Below are 12,701 nucleotides of genomic sequence, written 5' to 3'. Positions count from 1 at the left end.
ACGTCTCGTGGCTGTGTGTCTCGATTTGTCCTATTGTCCGGTGCATCGCCGTCGAAACAGTGTCGTCATAGTCGAGGGCGGATGCGCTTCCCACAATGAGACGTGCGCCTGAGCGTACGTGCGCCACGATGCGGTACCATGAGCGAGCCATGCGTCCGTGCGCTTGCCCGCCCAATCCATGCGACGGAGCGTCGTCATAATGTTCTCTTCTCTCTCCAGCAGCCCCCCCCCCCCCCCCCCAGATGTGCGATGAGCGAACCAGCGCCCAGTCAGGGTCCAGGCCTTAACGAGGCAGGGTGCGATCGAGCAGAGGTTGTAGTCAAGTCTTGATTATTTGCTAGCCCCCTTTCTACTTAGAAGACATGGGGCGATGTGGGCCGGGAGTCTGGCCGAGGCCGGTGGTCCTGCCAGGCAGTCCGTTTGATCGATGATGTCACGACCAGCCCTTTGGGTCGACATAATCGCCACGCGGGGTTGGCAGTTTTATATTATTTTTCCCTGGTGGCTTTTAGACTTTTTCCACGTGACGCGGCGCGAGCATTCCCTCCCTGCATGAGGGAAGTGGCCGTCTCGTCGTTGTCGATCTGTTGTTCGCGATTTCGGACCAGGGGACCAAGCTAGGCACGACCTGCCTTGTTGGTCTTGCGGAATGAGTATGCATCGATTTAGGATTTTTATTCGACGGCGTTGCTCCGAGGGAGACGACGCCGCACCAGCGAGAGGCTCGTGGATGCACAAACGCTCTAGCTAGCGCGTGACGGACTCCTTGCGTGCGCTGTTGCTCCAGCGCGCGCGTACGTACGCTTGCCGGTTGTACGGTACGTGTTGGATCATGGAGCGAGGCGAACCCCTGCAGGGAAGCAAATAACGGCGCGCAGCATGTTGTTGATGACCCGAAATAATAGCAATGCTGGACGCGTCGCCGAGCTTCAGCCTGCATTCGGCAGAGACGAGACGGCAACGGCAAGGCAGGCGCGAAGATGGATGGGCCTGTCACCATCACCAGCTGCCACTACTACTACTTCCACCACCACCATCACCACGCTCCCTTCCTGCTCCGTCTCGGCCCTTTTCTCTTTCTCTCCCCCCCCCTCTCTCCGCCCCCTGATCCTTCCCCGGCCCTCATCTCCCACAGGCTTGGCCAGCTGACCGACTCAACTCACACTCCTTTCTCACCCCGGATCGAACAACACTCGTTTTCTTCTACGGTTTTCTCGTTTCTCACCCCTCTCTCGCGATGGTCGGCCTTCGTCGGAGGCTCGCGCAGGCCGGTGCAGCCACCCTCTGCGTCCTCGTTGGCTCCTCGCTGGCCACCGTGTCCAAGGGACTCTCGCTGCGGTCCCAGCTGCCCGACATCGCGCATGTAGGTGTTCCATACACCTGGACTTTTTCGCCCGACACGTTTCACTCCACGGGCCAGGCCGTCGTCAACCTGTCGGCAGACGGCCTGCCGGACTGGGCCACGTTTGACGCGAGCCAGCGCACCTTCTCGGGCAACCCCACGGCCGACAATGACGGTGGAGACAGGATCACCGTGAGGGCGACGCAGGACGGGCAGCGGGGCGCATCGGACGCATTCACCCTTCTTGTCATCGATGCGCCCGTGCCCACGGTCAACAAGCCGCTCACATCACAGCTGCCCCAGGCCAGCTCGCTGGGCGGCAGCCACATGCTGCCCGGCGACAAGCTCTTCATCCCCCTCGGCTGGTCCTTTAGCGTCGGCTTCCAGGGCGACACCTTCACCCTGCCCGACGGCAGCAACGTCTACCTGTCTGCCTCGCTCGCCGGCGGGCAGCCGCTGCCGGACTGGCTCATCTGGAGCAGCGACTCGTACACGATGTATGGCGTCGCACCCGACCAGGTCGGCCCCGAGGGCTCCGAGTTTGACTTTGTCCTCACTGGCTCCAACCGCGCTGGCTTTGGCGGCCCCACGACGGCGCTCACCATCGTCGTCGCCACCAACCAAACGCAGGCGCAATCGCAGACGCTGACGCTGGCTCAGCCGCTGCAGAGCGTGAATGCCTCGGTGGGCGAGCCCGTCAGCTACACGATCCCCACGACGGGCCTCAACGTCAGCGGCCAGCAGGCACCCCAGGACGGCAGCGATGCCATCACCGTGTCGGCCAACGTCAGCGACGTCGCCTGGCTGCGCTTCGACGGTAACTCGCACACCCTCGAGGGCACGCCGCCGTACGACCAGTACAAGGATGCCAACTCGACGCAGGCCATCGTCGTGCCCCTCGTCTTTTCGGGCCAGAACGGCAGCCAGTCGCTCCCGGCCAACATCACCGTCAATGTGGCGCCGTTTCCCTTTGTGGCCCAGCAGCTGCCCAACATCTTTGTCGACCCGGGCAAGGCCATCAACCAGTCGCTGGCTGCCTATGTCCGTCCTGACATCCAGCAGTCGTCGTCGTCCCTCAGGATCCTCGCCGTGGCTGGTGGGGCAGCACCAGCGCTGAGCGTGAGCTTCGATCCAGCGAGCGCCTCGTCGTCGCTCCAGTTCGACCCCAAGACGCTGCTGCTCACGGGCTCGCTGCCCAAGGACGTCGAGCGCGTCAAGGTCAACCTCCAGTCGACATCGTCGCAGGGCCAGTCCTCGGCCGCGTCCTTCTACCTCGCCCAGAAGGGCGACAACCCACCCACGACCAAGTCCTCCAACGCGTCTGATGCTGGTGACGGCAATGGTGGTATGAGCCCGCGCGCTCGCATCGCCCTCACGGCGAGCCTGAGTGCCTTTGGCGGCCTCTGCGCGCTCGTTCTTCTCCTCATGTGCTGCCGCAGACACGTGGCCAAGGAGGACCACGACACCCAGGGCAACATCCTCCCCTATGCGGGCGAGCGGACCGTGGGCGGGCGGCGCAGCGGCGGCGGCGGCGATGACGACGACGAGCGCACGCTCACCGACCGCGGGTCGGCCAGGTGGAAGCGCGCGATTGTCGTCTCGGCCAAGAAGAAGGACGTCGAGGCGACGCCGACGACGCTTGCCGACGCGAGCCCGTACATGATGCACGACGAGAAGCTCAGCGAGGGCCATCAGCCGGCGGCGCAGGAGGTGGCGGACCAGCCGACGCAGAACAGGCTCGTGGCCGGCCTCTTTGGCGGTGGCAACAAGAAGCAAGGCGCAGCAGCAGCACGAGCTGCAGGAGCCGCAGGAGCAGGAGCAGCAGTAGGAGCAGCAGCGACCGCAGGCCTGGGCTTGGGCCTCGACCCCAGCGACGACCCCTACGCCCAGTCGGCCGGCCGCGTGCGGCACTCGCGCAGCCGCCAGTCGGTGCGGAGCAGCTGGGAGCAGAGCCTCTTCTACGATGACGCAGAGGACGAGCAGCAGCAGCAGCAGCAGCAGCGCGACGAGCGCAACAGCGTGGCCAGCTCCCAGAGCTTCAAGAGCACTCGCAACGGCACCGGCGCTGGCGGCGGCGGCGGCGGCGGCTTTCTCACGGTGACGGGCCATGACCAGGGGCAGGCAGAGGTGGAGGAGGTGCCACGGAGACGGCCACGGGGTGGCCAGCCGTCGATTCTCCAGTTCCGCCACCGCAACACGCATATCAACGAGAGCCCTGCCTTCCATGCGCCGGGCGTCTTTACGCCTGCGACGGACACCAATGGCAGCCATGCCGGCCACGGAGCCGAGGACGACGCCGATGCCAGCGAGGACTTCCACGACAGCCGGACGGGCCTCAGCAATGCCGGCCACGAGGACGCCCAGATCCTCGAGGCGCGCGTCATGCAGGTCCGCCGCCACTCGCCGATGCAGATGCACGCCAACGACGCAAGCAACCTCACGCGCACCACCAGCCGGACAGCGGACCCGATGAATGTCAATGGCGCATTCGACGACGCCGACGACGAGATCGTTGGCACGTCGGCTCAGCAGGCAAACAACAACCGGAGCAGCACCATGAGCAACCAGTCGCAGCTTCGCGCCATGCAGCCCCACGTCATCTACCCGCAAGAGAGCCCCAACCCGTCCTTTATGGACGGCGCCTCTGTCTCTGGCTTTGATCCACGCGACTCGATGAAGCCCGTCGGCAGGCCAAAGACGCCGCCCGCGCCTGCCGCTGCTGCTGCTGGTGCCTCTTCTTCATCGGGGAGAAGGCAGCAGCAGCACCAGCGCGGCAAGCCCTCGGCCGGTGGCTCGTCGTCGTCGAGCGCTTCTTCAAGACACCTTCCGTGCCCCGACCACGAGGCCGTGCCGGGCCAGCACCTCCGATTCCACATCTACCCTGCGCAGCCTCCACCCATGGCAGGCCCACCTGGCTCGCCGGGCAAGCGATCAGGCGAGGTCGTCCGGTACGGCCTCGTGGTCGACGACCCCCAGCTGCCCCACCTCTCGCTCCAGTGGCCCGACATGATGGCCGACTGGCTCACATTTGACCCGTCTACATTCGAAGCAAGCGGCTGGGTGCCCCACGACTTTGCAAACATGGGCCACATTGTCATTGCCTTGGTCTCGAGCCGCGCCAGACGGACAAGCACCACCGCCGCTGGTGGTAGCAGCAGCCAGGCGGGCCACGCGAGACGGACGAGCACGGACAGCAACGCGACTGTCGTCAACGAGGACGAGGTCAGCGTGTGCGCCAAGGCCAGGCTCGTCTTTGCGGGGCCCAACCAGGCTGCACCTCCGCACGCCTTCTAAAAGACAACACTCGCTCTCTCTCTTTTCTGAAGAACACACACTCTCTTTCTTCTGTTGAGATAAGACTCCGGACACTATAGCCTCACAACAGTACTACTACCACGTTCTCTTTGTCTCTCTCTCCTGCTGTATCTCTAGTCTTTTCTCTCGCTGTTTTCCTTTCCCGCGTAATCGCAGCATCTCAAATCCCGTCTTCCCGCCCACCGGTGTCTTGAACGGTCTTGGGAATTCCAAGCGAATCTCACGGGGCCCCTTCTCTTCTGCTCGACTGGATGGTGCGATCCAACGGTGGAGAATTTTAAGGTTTGTGGCATGCGATGCGCGAGCCAGAATCACGTAAAAAAATAAAAGTAAAAATGGCCCGCCTCTATCTCACTATCTCTCATCTTCTGCCTAGCCTTCTTTTGGCTACAACACACGTACTACTAGCTAGGAAGTCCTCTGTAGCTAGTGTAGTCAGGCCAATTTCATTCGCGCATGCCGGTTCTACTTTAATTTGCGTTGTCAGAGAGACATTCCCGACTCGTCACTTTTTCTCTGTTGTCGTGTTGCCCTCTGATCTCTTTCCTCATGCGCGCGCGCGCCTCGGGCACCGAGTGGCAAACAGGAACGTTCGGTCGCGGCAGAATGAAGAGAGAGAGCGACGACGGAAGCAGGCGGCTCATGCACGTACGCTCGGACCCGTGGCGCATGTGCGGCGAATGCAAGCAGTAATGAAGGAAAGGACATGCAGCGACGATGACAGAGGAAATTAGTCGCGAGGTGGAGAGTGCGCAGAAAAGTGACGAGTCAGATTCAGCGCAGCGCTGCCTGCTGCCTCCTGTGTCCAGTCTCTTTGTGTATGTATGTGTGGCCAGGCTGGAGGGAGGGAGGGAGGGATTGGAAAGGGAGAGAGAGGCAGTGCAGGACTACTGGTGAGATCGCTTTGCGGGATGCCTGCTGCTAAAGTGGCTCGGGAGGCCAACAGCGCAAGATCTTGGATGCGATGCATGATATGTGTCCGCTTGTCGCTCGCTGGGTAAAGCAGGGGCCATTTTACATCTTGAAAGTCTCACCATAAAGGCAACGAAACGCAAAAACCGTCCCTTTTTGGCTTTTAGACTTTGCCGCCCAACCGCATCCGTCGACGTCGTCGTCGCTCGTCGCCGTCGCCGTCGCTGTCGAACAGCCCCAGACTGCTGTTGTTCCTCTTTCGCCTGGCCTCGCTTTTTTTCTTGGAAGGGCGCCCGAAAGGAGAAGCCAAGCAGTGAAGAACAAGACGCTTTTGTGTCTCGGCCCTGTTCTGCTTTCCCCCTTTAGCGAGATCAGAGGCCAGCGACAGAAACCTCGTGCAGTGTGCTCCTATTGTGCCTTGTCCACGGTTATCGAACCGCACCTGTTTTTGTTTGCGAGGCCTGGGCGACGAACACGGGGTGGAACGAGAGATCGATCAAGCACTGGAAGGACAGTGCGGTCGCGACGTGATTGAGACGACTAATAGGTGAGTTCTTGACGTCCTTCCTTTGGCTCTTCCCTCTCTTCGCTCCATCCCCCCTTGCTGATCACGACTTCTTTCGATGGCTCAAGATCACCACGGCTCGATCCACAAGCGGAAACCATCGCGCAGGCCCATCCCTGTCGCCTTTCGCCGCAAGCCGTATTTGGACGCGTTACGACCGCCGCCGCCCGTCTCGCTCGACGAGTTCTTCCCTGCGTCCACAACGACGGAAGAAGAGATAGAGGAGGAAGACGAAGAAGAAGGAGCCTCTTCACGCTTCTCTACGCCCTCACCGACGCCATCCGAGGCGGATCTCGTCCTCAAAGACCGCTTCTCGTCGCTTCGGTTTCCCCCCACCTCACCGTCAAAGCCCCCGCTACTGGACAGAGCGTCAAGCAAGTTTGGCGCAAGAAGGCAGCACCTGTTTGATCGTTTTAAGAGGCCAAAGCTTCCTCCTTCATTTCAAGCCACCCCCGGGATACCGACATCGACGTCGGATCAGTCCAATCTCTGCTCCAGGCTGGAAAGGGCACTTATGCTCGAGCAGCAGTCGCATCCACAGCGGTACCCAAGCAGGAGCATGGACCTGCCACGCTCTACGGCCGCCTCGTCTTCGGGCGCTTCCTCTTCTGCATCGTCGGCTTCCTATCGGCTGGCGCCTCTTCCACCGCGCCACTACAGTCGTCCACTGGCCGGAGAAGGAGGACTAGGGCGCCAGCCCAGGACCTTGAGCCGGCCTCGCCAAGAGGACCCCCGACGGCATTATGAGACTGGCGATGAAGTGAGCGCGCTTGCACCCCAGTCGGGCCAGCCGTATTCGGCGGCGGCTGCGATAGCGCCCTGGACGAGTCCCACGAAGAACAGATCGCCACAGCAGTCGCACAAGGGCCGGTCCAACTCGGAGCAGATTTCGCCGAGCAAGGAGGTTCGCGCAAAGATGGCGTCCCACGCACCGGGCCGTCACGGTGGTTCTGCCTCTGCCTCGTCCTCATCGGCACACCCCCTGTCGATGCGCTCTGACTTGCAGATGGCGCGCTTCGCTGCCGCACGCCTCCCTGCTGCTTTCACGTTGAGCAGCCGGGGCAAACGCATCGAGAAAAAGAGAGAGACAGGGACAGGAAAGACGTCGTTGGATGACGATACATTCAAGTCGCACCTCCACGACGTCGAGACGAGCTTCGACGACCTCGAGTTGACGTCACTGTCTGGCCGCACATCCTCCGACAGCCTTGTGCTCGACTGTTTCGCTCCCGTCGACATGCTTGACCACGGCCTTGGTGCAGGCTTTCCTGCGCCCCCCTCAACGAGACCGTTGCAGGTGGCCCCAAAGAGACAGGCGCTTCGGGAGGTCCGGTCGACGGGCAACCTCCGCAGCGCACACCAAGCGCTGCGAGGGCGACGGCAAAGCCAGCACGACGAAAACGACGATCTGTTTGGAGGACGGAGGGCAGCAGGTGCCGAGGACGGCAAGGCGGCCATGGTGCTTCCGACACGGTCGCCCTTGCGAGAGCGTCGAGCGAAACCGCCGTTGAGCCTTCGGCCCACGCACGGCAATGTCCTCTTGCCCATATCGACAGGGCGCAAGCAAGGGCTCAAGTCTCCTGGAGGCGTTCACTCGCCTCCGCCTTGCCCGCCGCCAACGACGCCGCTGCCGGACCTTCCTCCTACACCGGCGCCAGAGTCGGCGTCAACATTATCGAAGTGGCCTCCTCGCAAGACGTCTGTATCCTCGGTCCATCTGCCAGAGCGGTTACGGTCGGCCTCTATCAGCAAGTCAAGAGAGGCGCCTCAGTACCAGCCCCTAATCTTCCGACACGATGAGACCACGGCCCCCTCCACAGACGACGATGATGACGATGGCGACGACGATGACAACGACGACGACGTTGAGGTCGATGGCGAAGACATCGCATACGGAGGTGAAGAATTCGAGGAGGCATATGGAAGCAGCAGTGGCGGCTGTGACGGCCACCACACGAGCGCCGAGAGCAGCTTCTCATCGCCCACGTCGGTCTCCTCCCCCTTCACGCCCCTCGATGGCGCTGCCTTGCACCGCCGTCGGGGCAGCAGCGGTAGCAAGCGTCGACAGGCGCAGAAGGCGTCGTCGATTTCTAACCCCTTCAGCGCTAATGCGAATGGGTCGATCGTCGCCGCTCTTTCCAAGGCTCTCGACTGGGACGCAGCTCCCCTCGGGACCAAAAATTCCTTCCACAGCACCGTGAACAGCACCGGTAACGCCTTGGGCCTCGACGGCGTGCCTCCTCCTCCCGTCTACTACAGAGGAGAAGAGGAAGAAGGCCAGATCGTGTATGGCTTTGCCATGTGAAGAAGCACTTGAGAATCTAGCACTTGCTCTATAGACGTAGACAATTATCAAAAAAAAAAGCACCAACTATTATCATCACAGCTATGCAAACACTGCACATTCTCCCATCCAATACGCCTTAGACGACGAAGAAGCAATTCTCATTTTGTTTTCCCTTGGTTATAGATACAGCGGCGGGTGAACATCTCCCTTAGTTCTTGGCCTTCTTGGCCGGCCTGCCGTTTGCGGCGCCGTCGGCCTTCTCCTCTGCCTCCTCTGCCTCTTCCTCCTCGTCCTCGTCCTCGTCTTCGTCGTCGTCGATCTCAAGCTCGTCGTCGTCAAAGTCGTCCCCGCTGTATGAAGATTGTCAGCTGCCTGCTTCCCAAGATAGGTTCAAAAGAGGGTAGGACTCACAGAACGCAGGCCTCGCCAGTGTAGAACTCGAGGGCCCTGGGGTAGAGGTCGTTGACGAGCTGGTCGGCAATGCCACCGGCAATCTCGACGTCGTCCGAGTCAAAGAAGCTGCTAAAGAAGCTCCCGGGCTCAAAGTCGTCCTCGATGGAGCCCTTGGTGGGCCGCTTCTTGCACTGGTTCACCTCGTCGCTCTTCCAGTCGATCGCGACCTTCTTTGTCGTCGTGTCGCTCGAGAGCTCAAAGTGGGGCAGCTTGTCCGAGTCCTTTGTCAGCTCAAAGTCCTTGCGGAGCGTCGTGTTGGTGAAGAACTCGTTGGGGGCAAAAACAAACTCGATACCGACGGCGCGGGGATCCTTGGCGTCGCGGTGCAGCTTGATCGTCTGGAGGTGCTCGAGCACGGCCTGGTCCTCCTCGTCGACGTAGCGGAACATGGTGAAGCAGTTGATCAGCGCCGTCGACCAGAACTTGGGAATCGTCGCAGCGAGCTCATCGCGCTGGGCGTAGAGGGGCGTGTAGAGCTCCGTCGAGTACTTGATGATGTCTGCCTCGGCCTGGTCAAAAGCCTCGGTCAGGGCTCCGACCTTCTTGGACGTCTCCTCGTCGAACTCGTTGAAGATCGACTCGGGCAGCTCCTGCTCGATTTCCTTGGTGTCAGCCATGGTAGTGAGAGTGTGGATGGCGGTGAGCTGCGTGGTTGGATGGTAGTGTGCGGATGCGTACGTGGGCTGGTGAGAAGAACGGATGGCTCCAGCGTCCACATCAAAAAAATTCCAAGCCCGCTATGGACACGTGCAGCAGCATTACGTAATCACCAGATTGAGCCTGCAACTTCGTGTTGCACCAGAAGCAGATGTGAGTGGTGAAGGGGCTCAATGAAGAGTCAGAGAATTGCCGTCAATACCATGTCTGCATAATGTGTGCGAAGAGGGTCTGTGTAAGATTACCGTCTTGGTCGTCGACACTTCGTCCCACGTTGTTGCCTTTCCTCAGGGCGTTCGTTGCTTCTACCTTGCGAGCGCATGGCTCATCAGGCTCGCCCAAATCACGCAAGATTGACGTGCTTACCTAATAACTCTGATGCGCCTTGACGGCAACCTTGGGAAACCCCGCTTAGGGGAGGCTAAAGCGCGCTGACGAGGATAGGTACAGAAACAGCAGTTAGGGCTTTGTATTGAAAAACTTGCCAAAGGGATCTCGGTGCCTCTCTTCCAGTGGCACTCCGCGGCAGTGGAGCACAGTGCTTGGGACGCCGGCGGGGCTGTGATGAGGCATTCTTGGCCCGGGCATCAATAGATATATTGATGAAAGCAGGCGGTTCTCGCGGGCTTGGAATCGAGCAGCGGGATGGCGGGAGAACCAGCCGGTTGATACAACAATTATTGTTGCAGCAGAAATTTGCAAGTGCGCCAATGCGGGTGTACCTCTCCCCATCGAGGTGCTGTGTACCTGACACGGACAAGAGAAGGGACCTGGTGGACGAGATTGATAGTGGTCGTCAGGGCCCAAAATCTTTCGTCTCCCCTCTCCATCTCAACACATTCAAGACCATCAAAAAATGACACTCGTTGGACGATTTAGGCGGTCAATGCCCGCCGCGGAACCGACGGCCGAGAGTAGCGGCGATGAGACTTCGCAGGCGTCCGGCGGTATGGTTGCTAATGGATCGGAAACAGAACGGGAGAAGGGCGCTGCGAATCTGGACAAGGCCGAAAAGGGTGATGCGGCATCGGTTGACGTCGTAGCAGCCGAGCAGCAGACTGGCGGAGAAATCACCTACCGGACAATGTCGTGGCAGAAGTGTGCGGCGCGTGAGTTAAAGCCGCCCCCTGACCACGTCAAAAATGACAAGGCTGACTCGCTATTAAAGTGCTGTTTGGCGAGTACGTGTGCTTGGCCATCATGAGCTTTCCATGGGCATTCAAGACGCTCGGCATGGCTGGTGGTATTCTCTCTACGCTCGGACTGGGCTTGTTTGCTTTGTACACCTCATTGACGCGTGAGTTCAGCCTGATGTTGAGTTCATCCGACGTGACGACGCGCTGATCAATGAACAACAAAAACGACATTCAGTGCACAAGTACTGCATGCTGCATCCACATATGCTCAACATTGCCGACTTTGGCTACCAGCTCTTCGGCAAGCACTGGCTTGCCTACGAGCTCACCGCTGCCGCCCTGGTGCTCAACAACACCTTCATCCAGGGTTTGCACACCCTGACCGGCTCCGAGATTCTCAACGTGCTATCCAACCACGGCACCTGCACACTTGTCTTCTCCATCGTCATTATGATTGCCTGCTTTCTCCTCACTCTGCCTAGGAAGATGGAGAATGTCGCCATCATGGGTATCGTCTCTGCTAGTGAGTGTTGCTCGCGAAAATGCTCTTCAGTAATAAGAGGCTGATACGTGAAGAACAGTCTCGATGGGCATCGCACTCCTCACACTACTCATCTTCACGGGCATTCAGGGCAAGAACCCCGTCATAGAAGGCTTTGACGAGCCTGTCAGGATCACCGCGTGGGCGCCCGAGGGGACGACTTTCGTCGACGGTTTCAATGCCTTCCTCAACATCGTGTAAGTGCAGGTATACCTCTCCCACCTTCGAAACTGTCCCCGACTGACGACCAGCACCTCCTCTCAGCTTCACGTGGGTGGGGCAGATCTGTTACCCAACTTTTATAGCGGAAATGAAGGAGCCAGCCGACTTCCCAAAGGCCCTTTACGCCGTCACCGTGATGGAGTTCACCCTCTTTACCCTCGTCGGCATCGTCGTGTATTACTATTTTGGCCAGTACACCGAGGCGCCAGCAGTTGCAACGCTCAAGCCCGTCTTCAAGAAGATCTCTTTCGCCTTTGTCCTCCCAACGACGATCATCATTGGCGTCATCTACGCCGCTGTCGTCGCAAAATACCTTTTCCATCGCTTCACCTTTGGAACGAAGCACTACAACAACCACACCGTCATTGGCTGGGCCACGTGGACGGCCTGCTGCCTGGGAACATGGGTCTTTGGTTGGGTGATTGGAGAAGCGGTACCCTTCTTCTCCGTGCTCCTCAGTCTCATGAGCGCTCTCTTCGATGGGTGGTTCGGTTTCATCTTTTGGTTAGTCTCGAGTTTGTTGCTTTCGAGATCGCAGAATGCAGCTGACTGACTTCACAATAGGGCCGCCGCCTACCGCGAGCTCTACAAGGGTCAACTTTGGGTACGCCAATCGATCTTGCGAAAAGCAGAGACGATCTTCAACATCTTCATCTTCTTCTGCGGCCTCTTCGTCTTCGGCCCGGGGACATATACAAGTGTCGAGGCTATCATCCAGTCCTACGCCACTGGGTCTGTCAAGACCCCCTTCGTAAGTCCCTCATCTGCGTCTTCTCATCTGAGTGAGACAGTAGCGCTCACAGCTGCTTCTTCCATCAGACATGCGCAAATAATGCTGTGTAAGAACCAACGTCTCTCCTTCTTCTTACTGTAGAATAGTGCAAGCGAGTCCACATCTGTGGCGCATTCAAGGGTCTCATTCTTATAGTCGGTTGGCTCAAGCCCTCCACACTTTCCCTTCACCAGCGGGCTCATAGCACAAATGACAAGTTTCTTGCTCGGATATAGGTGCTTCGGGTGATGGCAGTTATCTCGCACAGAGCTGAGATGAATAAAGCATTTCACCGCGCACAGAAGGCCCGGAAGTGAATGGGAGACGTCTTGGCTCTCGCGAATGCTCCATGAGGACGGATGCTGATTGGAAAGGGGGTGCCAGTCTTGTCTCGGCTAAGTCACGAGAAGGAGAGGGTCTGATGGTCAAACAGCTGTGCACATCAGAGGGTGAGGGACGTTCCAAAGACTGATAGAATTTTTTTAGAACTAGTCGGCTT

At 59.4% G+C, this 12,701-nt stretch overlaps 5 protein-coding genes across 5 annotated transcripts; 3 read left to right on the top strand and 2 right to left on the bottom strand.

Annotated features, from left to right (window-relative positions):
• Positions 1 to 228: 228 nt before the first annotated feature.
• Positions 229 to 1,119, bottom strand: FA10DRAFT_54330 (hypothetical protein). Its single transcript, XM_025525565.1, has one exon. The coding sequence runs from the start codon at positions 998 to 1,000 to the stop codon at positions 509 to 511; it is 492 nt and encodes a 163-aa protein (XP_025373789.1). The 5' UTR covers positions 1,001 to 1,119; the 3' UTR covers positions 229 to 508.
• On the top strand, positions 1,120 to 5,059 carry FA10DRAFT_54331 (hypothetical protein). The gene is made up of 2 exons (XM_025525566.1): positions 1,120 to 4,939; positions 5,034 to 5,059. Exon 1 carries the CDS (start codon positions 1,238 to 1,240, stop codon positions 4,634 to 4,636), a length of 3,399 nt encoding a protein of 1,132 aa, XP_025373788.1. The 5' UTR covers positions 1,120 to 1,237; the 3' UTR covers positions 4,637 to 4,939; positions 5,034 to 5,059.
• Positions 5,060 to 6,192: 1,133 nt separating this feature from the next.
• On the top strand, positions 6,193 to 8,439 carry FA10DRAFT_289641 (hypothetical protein; the record flags this gene model as incomplete). Its single annotated transcript, XM_025524318.1, has 1 exon — positions 6,193 to 8,439. The coding sequence occupies one exon, from the start codon at positions 6,193 to 6,195 to the stop codon at positions 8,437 to 8,439; it is 2,247 nt and encodes a 748-aa protein (XP_025373787.1).
• Positions 8,440 to 8,511: 72 nt separating this feature from the next.
• On the bottom strand, positions 8,512 to 9,689 carry FA10DRAFT_270140 (hypothetical protein). Its single transcript, XM_025523013.1, has 2 exons — positions 8,833 to 9,689; positions 8,512 to 8,771 (listed from the first exon to the last, which is right to left on the bottom strand). The coding sequence occupies exons 1-2, from the start codon at positions 9,489 to 9,491 to the stop codon at positions 8,630 to 8,632; spliced, it is 801 nt and encodes a 266-aa protein (XP_025373786.1). The 5' UTR covers positions 9,492 to 9,689; the 3' UTR covers positions 8,512 to 8,629.
• Positions 9,690 to 10,049: 360 nt separating this feature from the next.
• FA10DRAFT_256956 (hypothetical protein) lies at positions 10,050 to 12,417 on the top strand. The gene is made up of 7 exons (XM_025519830.1): positions 10,050 to 10,640; positions 10,700 to 10,828; positions 10,903 to 11,190; positions 11,249 to 11,405; positions 11,473 to 11,934; positions 11,995 to 12,181; positions 12,250 to 12,417. Exons 1-7 carry the CDS (start codon positions 10,388 to 10,390, stop codon positions 12,271 to 12,273), a joined length of 1,500 nt encoding a protein of 499 aa, XP_025373785.1. The 5' UTR covers positions 10,050 to 10,387; the 3' UTR covers positions 12,274 to 12,417.
• The last annotated feature ends 284 nt before the right edge of the window (positions 12,418 to 12,701 follow it).

The sequence above is a fragment of the Acaromyces ingoldii genome, assembly GCF_003144295.1.
Source record: "Acaromyces ingoldii strain MCA 4198 unplaced genomic scaffold FA10scaffold_11, whole genome shotgun sequence".
In the NCBI taxonomy this organism is placed as follows: Eukaryota; Fungi; Basidiomycota; class Exobasidiomycetes; order Exobasidiales; family Cryptobasidiaceae; genus Acaromyces; species Acaromyces ingoldii.
The sequence above is the reverse complement of the archived record's forward strand: the minus strand, read 5'-3'. Positions and strand labels throughout refer to the sequence as shown.